Source organism: Hibiscus syriacus, unplaced genomic scaffold, assembly GCF_006381635.1.
Source record: "Hibiscus syriacus cultivar Baekdansim isolate YM2019G1 unplaced genomic scaffold, ASM638163v2 tig00001478_pilon, whole genome shotgun sequence".
NCBI classification, from domain to species: domain Eukaryota; kingdom Viridiplantae; phylum Streptophyta; class Magnoliopsida; order Malvales; family Malvaceae; genus Hibiscus; species Hibiscus syriacus.
The window spans coordinates 2,793,517-2,801,313 of record NW_024061874.1 but is presented as its reverse complement, the minus strand read 5'-3'; the positions used below and the strand labels follow the sequence as shown (position 1 = coordinate 2,801,313).

At 33.8% G+C, this 7,797-nt stretch overlaps 1 protein-coding gene across 1 annotated transcript; it reads right to left on the bottom strand.

The window, feature by feature from the left end:
* Window positions 1-3,025: 3,025 nt before the first annotated feature.
* On the bottom strand, window positions 3,026-7,472 carry LOC120127381 (reticulon-like protein B16). Its single transcript, XM_039145301.1, has 5 exons — window positions 7,179-7,472; window positions 4,881-5,061; window positions 4,648-4,789; window positions 3,846-3,915; window positions 3,026-3,478 (listed from the first exon to the last, which is right to left on the bottom strand). Exons 1-5 carry the CDS (start codon window positions 7,315-7,317, stop codon window positions 3,312-3,314), a joined length of 699 nt encoding a protein of 232 aa, XP_039001232.1. The 5' UTR covers window positions 7,318-7,472; the 3' UTR covers window positions 3,026-3,311.
* Between the last annotated feature and the right edge of the window lie 325 nt (window positions 7,473-7,797).

The following is a 7,797-nucleotide window of genomic DNA, read 5'->3' as shown; positions in this document are numbered from 1 at the left end:
ACGTATAAATTGTTTGAAGTGACTGAACTTTCTGAAAAGATTGAATCAAATGAAATAACTAAAATACCTCGAGGAATAAAATGACCTAAATACCCTCATGACCTATGAATAAGTGGATGTCATTGGATAAACTCTGGAAAAACTACAAACTTAAGTGTTGTATTGCCCTTAGAGGATTTAGAGCATGACCCAAGCACGTCGAAATATGTTTAATGGCGATTTTGATGGTGATCAATTCAACTAATGTTGTCAGTATTAAGGAATGAATACTCTTGAATTATATCGGTATGACTGATTGGCAAGCATCGCAGTATATGGATATGTTAGTTCGATTTAACTCAAAATCCTAAGAATTTGATATAAATTCAAAATACTGCAAATTATCAGTTTACCTTTAATGGGTTATTTTAATAAAAATTCTACCAAAATCAAAATGTCTAAAATGCCCCTGATGGCTCATATAATGGAATCATTCTTGATCATATATGAATTTTTAGTAATTCTGATGTAAAGTTCCAGAATACCTTTCTGATGCACCCGAATCCTAAATGGTCATGAAACATCAAGTTCTGAATGTTTGATTAGTTCCGTTAGTAATCAAACCCTTTTAAATAGGGACCTCGTTCCTAAAATCCAATTGATCTATATAATTTTCATGTTCTTCATTCATGATAGCTACCAAGTTCCTCTGAAAAATATCTAAATCCTCAAGTGTGTTCCTTATGCACATTGATGTTTTCTCTTATTTTAGATGTATGACTTGGATATTTGAAATAAAACCCTAATCTTTAATTTATGTTTTCTGATACAAATATATATGTCTCCTGATTTCTAATATTACTGGTTACTGTTAATTTTATTCATATTAGGATGTATTCTTAAGTTTCGTGGTTTAGCTTTGATCAAGCTTGTAATTTCTTACGGACCTAAGGTGACCCTTGGGTAGGCTATTAGGCCTCGAGATACTCTCTTGGGTAGGCTCTTAGGCCCCAAGGTATTCCTTGGGTAGGCTTTAAGGCCCCAAGTTATTCCCTTAGGTTGGTTCCTACGCCCAATGAGCCTAGGGTAAGACTTTATGGATGCAATTCTAGGGAACTACATATGGAGGTGCTTGGGTGGAGGGTATTACTGTGTTTTTAAAAAATTCGTTTTACTGAAATAAACTACTATTTCTTATTTTGTTGGAACACACTAGACTCCAAACACCATCTTCAGAATTTGTCTCTCTGAATGTTTCCTCTAAACTGTAAGTTTCCTGAATGTTACATGAAGAATTAATTAGCGAAACCTCAACTCATCAGTATGGCATATATTTACATGGATAAATAAGGAATTTCATGCTTTACCGTACATGTGGTTGACCTTTAGCATCATATGGTAGTTTTGTATTACCGAGCTTCCCAGAGCTCATTCTATTACCCACCCATTTCAGATTAAAGAATTGATCATGTGCTGTATCGACATCAGTGATGGGAATTCCATCGGCGTTGCTTGCGGAGTACAATACATGTGTAATTCGGGGGTACGTAGGTCACTTTTTTATATTAGTGTCTGAAACTTGTTTGATATTGTATATAATTGAATTCTGTTTAGAGTTTATTAAGGATTTCTGAATTTGTATAATTTGTTTATAAATTGTTTTAAAGTTTTTAAATGGTTTAACAAAAAAATATTTCTTGAATTTTTATTGTGGGTCATTTTGTTGGCCTTAATGTGACACCTCAGATCGGATCGGATCGGGTCACTCGTATCGGTCTGAGGGTGTTACAATTTTTAAATTGTTTAACAAAAACATTTCTTGAATTTTTATTGTGGGTCGTTTTGGTGGACTTAATGTGACACATCGTATCGGGTCACCCGTATCAGTCTGAGAGTGTTACAGGTTGAGGGTGTTACATTTAGTGATATTAAACTTAGAGTTTATTGACTAAACTTTAGTCGGTTCTAGGTTAATCTGGTTGATTCCTATATTCTCTCAAATGTTGAAAAATGTACTGGTAGACTGAGACTCTGATATTGTTCGTCCATCATTGAACAATACGTTAACATGTTAGCCTTGAATAATGAGTGTGTAACGAAGATAAATATGAGAAAAATTTCCGAAGTGATAAAAAATCTAGTGTTGAAATCTCTATTAAGTACAGTATATCAAGCCTTGAATGTGCATGAAAATGTTCGAGTGATGAACATATTCGTCTTTGTAGTATAAACTAGAAAAGTGTTTTCTGAATCAACGAATAAAAGTATTAAGACAAACTTATTAAAAGTGATGTCGTAGATTGGAATGAGAAAATTTATAGTAAGTGATAAAATAAGTGCGGAACTACCATTCCAGCAAAATGATAAGTAATACCTAGGAGGAGTCGATTCAGACAACTATTAGTATGAAAGTAATGTCATTGAACTTGTTGATCCTAATTTATAAGCCAATTTCATCTAACCATTCAACCATTAATCAAATTAAATTATATGTATTATGATAGTTAATGATATGTATATTATATAATACAATATTTTATTGCGCATTATTATGTTATGTACTATTATATTATATATTTTATCATTTAACCATATAGATTATGTTGTACTAATCAAGAACTTTAATGATACATATGTTTATCAATAATTGTACATTAAAACTCATTCAATGATTTTAGTGATTTAAAGAAGTCTTGTTCTTTCAAAGAGATTTTGGGTTCAAGTAATTAGACCTATTTATGAGATTATGATGAAGACCTCAAAGCCTCCATGACAAGTGCATGCAAGTATGCCATGACTTATGTAAATATGATTCTTATATATTAAAAAGAGATTTTGGGTTCAAGTAATTAGACCTATTTATGAGATTATGATGAAGACCTCAAAGCCCATGACAAGCATGCAATTGCCCATGACTTATGTAAATATGATTCTTATATTTTAATTGTCAATTTCTTCCTCATTTGTATTTTCTTTGGTTGCAGTTATTGATACATTGGCTCAATTACACAACCATTGACCAACTATACAAACAAACAAACGCAGAAGCTCCGAGCAGAACATACATGCTCTTCGATAATCGGTGACAAGAAATGTGTTTTGCAGAAGTCCAGGAATAGCATGGGTGCAGAGATCCGTTTCCCACTCTAACTAGGAAGAAGCATTTCGCAGATATTGCAACCCAATTGACGGTGAAACATGTAGCTAACATAACAGGTAACAAGAATCATCTTTCATTGAAGGTTGAAGCAAGATAACGACGACTTTGCATCAGAGGTCAAACTCCAAGATTAAAGTACGTTTATTCATAACCTCTATATAAATTGTGAGAATTAGATGTCTTTATCTTTCGATAAACTGCGGGGTATTCTGTTTGTCACACTATCATCCACAATTTTATACTGTTGTGAGAACTTTCGTTGGATCATTCCACAGTATTTATCCACCTGCTCTTCATATTTACTGTAGACAGCAGGAAGAGTTACCGATAGGATGGTTCCTGCCATTGGAAATGAGTAAAAAATTTCAGACTCCTTATACGTCAAAGAGAAAGTTCATTAGCAAAATGCCTTCCGTCTGGCAATTATTTGGCGAACAAAAGGCACAGATACAAAAAACGACTCATGAGTTCAATTAAGCTGGAGCCTTAAAAGTTTGTGACAAGAACTTTATATCAGGTTTTTGACATTTTAACAAAACAAATCAATGGTTGTTTACTATAATAAACCAAAAGTGGTTGTCGCTAAACATCCAATTTAGTTGCATTTAATGTTCTCTCAGTAAAACCAACAATAGTAACAATTAATCATGCCTATGAATCAAAATGGAGATGAATGTGCATTCAGTAGATAGATGAAATTGCTTACCTATAGAGGCAAGTGTGAAGAAAGAACAATAGCTACCAATGGTAGACAGGAGCCACAGACATATCACAACCTGCCAAGTGAACCAAGTTCGAAAAATTTATCAAGCAACAACCTCCCCTAGCCTTCGAAAATAATTAAATGATCGACGCTTGTAGACTGAAACGGGTCGAGTGATATTGCAAAAGTGGGGTAGAATCCAGGACGTTATAGAAATACCATGACTAGGAAAATAAAAGGATGATGCAATTGCAAACTATTAGCAAAACATCTTGGCAATAAACACAAAAGATTAGAATGAATAGAAAAGTGCTTGCTGGAAGAGCAGTTTGGAAGAAATATCAACTGTTTAAGAGAAAACGGGGTTCAAGCATGAAATCACGTATAAATTGGCAAGTTCTGTTGATCAACCTTGTTCAGGAGAAGACAACAGAGGGAAATGGAGAGGATACATATTCTTAGCAGCTATTTATTAAAAAGTGGGAAAATACACAACTCCAAAATCCCTAAAATTATTAGATTTTGGCCTCGAAAGGGTGGAGGTTTGGGGGATTAATGTGAAGGTAAGCAGAATTATCAAAACCACTAGGAACTTCCCACACCTGAACACACCCCTTATTCTATCGACTACTTTTAATGATAATAGTAAAAAAATCACATATCAACTTAATCATAATTCAGGCTGCAATACCAGATCCATAATGCCTATACATACAATTCTATTTCAAATTGATTCCTTTTCCATTTGTGTCAGTGTATATTGCAGCAAAGAACATTTAGTTTAACAACAACTGATATAACTGACCTTGAAAATAATCCGAAAATCTTTGACAAGAGTTATCTCATGAGCCATAAGAAGCACATTGTTGATTTTAACGCGAAACGATGCTGCAGCATTGGTAACCATTTCCTCTGACAGTTCAAGTTCTGGTAATGTTTGTGGTTGTCTGTTCAAATAATATGCGAATTTCAGTGTCAAAATCGCTTCAGTATTTAAAAGGAAATCAACACAAAAAAAAAAAGCAATAATAGCATTACCCATCTCTGTAAGCAGCATAGTTGGAACGGAAAAACAATACTACAATTAATATCAGCAAAACATCTGAACATATTGATAAGAATGGTAATCCAGACCGCTCAAAGATGAGCCAAGCAACAGTAGCAACAACAATGACACCGACGGAAACACTCCACTGCTCCCACAAGAGTATATCAGCCGCTATGAACATGAGAAGAAAATTTAGTTCATTTATCACATAAAACAAATGCACTGCTCTATAAGGGTGACAAGATAATGTGCCAGAGCATCAAAAATATCTTACAGAAATAGTACCATACTACACAACAGGAACATGCCAACATCACACCATTTAGTAATCATGTAAAAAGAATGTTGGTGAAGAACTGTTAAAACCAAAAACTTTCACACAAAAATAGAATAAATAAAGACAGATAAAATTGAATGAGCACAGGTAAAAGGACAGTTGGCTTCCAAGGATTGTATCCCATCAGGGAAAACTCAGTGCAGATTTTTATATGTCAATCCACAATTTGGAGCAAACAACTAAAGAAGGTCACCAACTCCGTTTCTTCTCCACCAAGAAACACCATGAACCTCCTTCAAGAGAGATGGAAAAGAAAGGTGGAGGATATTCTATGGATTCACCTTGCAGAAACAAATAAGCAACTAGACCATTGCGAAACAACAGCAAGTTTGCTTCAGCATGTTGTTGTAAGAAAAAGAATTATCAAGCCAAGATGGAGATTGTTGATTGGTGGCTAGAAATTCCTTACCATGCACCATATAGATGCATGGAAATCTTAATAATGGACCAAATGTTGCAAACAACCTTTGACTATGCTCATGGCAGTCTTCAATGCATAGTCAAATAGTGATTTCAGTGCACATACATGATACACATGCACCAAACTGTTCTTCATGCTTTCCTATAAACTCTTTGCATGAGTTTCCTTTATTTTTTAGCTTACCTCCTTATTTTAGTTTATCTGCTTGGTTCATGAATCATGTAACAACAGCTAGACCATTGCAAAAGAATAACAAGTTTGCTTCACCATTTTGTTGTATGAAAAAAAATTATCACACCAAGATGGAGATGTTTAGATTGGTCATTAGAAATTTCTTACCATGCACCGAATTGGTGCATGAAAATCTTAATAATACACCAAATTGTAGCTTGCAACATTTTGACTATGCTTAAGGATATTTTAAATGCATGGTCAAAGTGATTTCAGTGCACACACGCATGCACCAAATTGATCTGCACTCTTCCCCAATTAACTCTCTGCATGACTCTCCCTTTTTTTAGCATATCTGCTTGGTTCATGAACCATGTAAATCCCTGTATGTATTATTGTTTTTTTTCTTGTCATTAAGATGCTTAACTTCTCAATGTCGCATTGGCCACTATCATGATAAACCTAAGATTCAGCTTTGTAAAAGATAAAATGGGAAAACAATTAACTAGGCACACAAGGTTTTATGTAATATTTCTTAACAGTATATGACCAGGGATCAAGTAGAAACGAGGGAGTAACAGAGTAAGCGAACCGAAGAATAAAGGAAGCTCATAGGACAATTTGAGTATAAGGATCGAGTGTGTATTTCAAGTGGTCTTCGTATACCATCTACTTTTAGTGAAATTTCTCTTAATCGAGTTGCCCATAGAAAAATTTCACTAAAATGAGTGATTTAACAAGACCACAAGAAATAATCACACTACCCTTAAACCCAAAATCTCGCCAGGAACTTCATTTTACTCAAAACTGAGTCACTCTCGATTTGTTTCTCTATACAGTTTGATTCCAAAACTTCACAAGTGTCAAGTATTCACTGTGAATGTGTGCAGATGGATTCGGCTAAACATTGTCAAAGGTTGTATGCAACAACTCGGTGCAACATCAAAATTTGCAATTCACAATACATGAAAATTTTCAATCCAGAAAACAAATTTCCACTTAGGCATCATAACTTCTTTATTTAGCAAATAGTGTGTTCCAGTTATGGGATTTGGTTATTTTTTACAATCCATGTAGATAACCAAAATAAAGCAAAACAGCATTAAAGAGAAGAAAACTCGATCAAATTGTAAGTTGCATATCAGTTTGCTTAGACAGTATGAACAAATGAGCAAGTATTATATAAAAAAAATGAGATCTTCCCAAAAGAGAGTAACTTTTTCCCTTTACCAAGCAATGTTTCAATTTTTTTCATCAAATATCAAAGTTCCCCAAGAATCAACTCAGTTCATTTCATAAAAAACAATAACAAGCCTTGGTGGAATTGGAAAATAAAGCAAAAGAAGAGTTTTTTTTTACCTTTACCACCACCCAGAAACTGGTGAAGAGAACCTTGACGACCAAACAAACGGTAATCATCGGAGGATGTTGTTGAAGAAGTGGAAGTAATTGTCTGATTCCTTGTCTCTTCCCCGTTATTTTTACTCGAATTCTCCATGAATTGCGATCAAATCCCTTTTCTTCAGTTTTTAACTTGTACCCAGAACCAAGAAAATTCACAAAATCAAATCTTGATTAACTTTTCCCTATCTGAAACTAAATTGCTGTGTCCCCGATCTGTCACGGAATTGACAAACAAAGTGCAAAACAAAATTTTGGTCTCTATGTAATCTAATCTTGATTAACTTCTCTATGTAATCTAATAACGTTTTGGGAAAACTATACCAGAGACCTCCAAATTGTATCTGTTTTATATTTATATCATTAACTTTTAATTTCTTCAAATATAATATTAAATTTTAATTTTATATTTAATTATATCGCTCAATCATTAAATCCTTTGTGGATCGGTAACATAAACATGATTTGTCATGACAACGATGGCATAGACCATTTCATTTAAGTTTTTTCACATCACATTATTTTGATTTTCTAAAATAAAATAAAATTTAAAAGTTGTAAAAATCAAATAGTATTA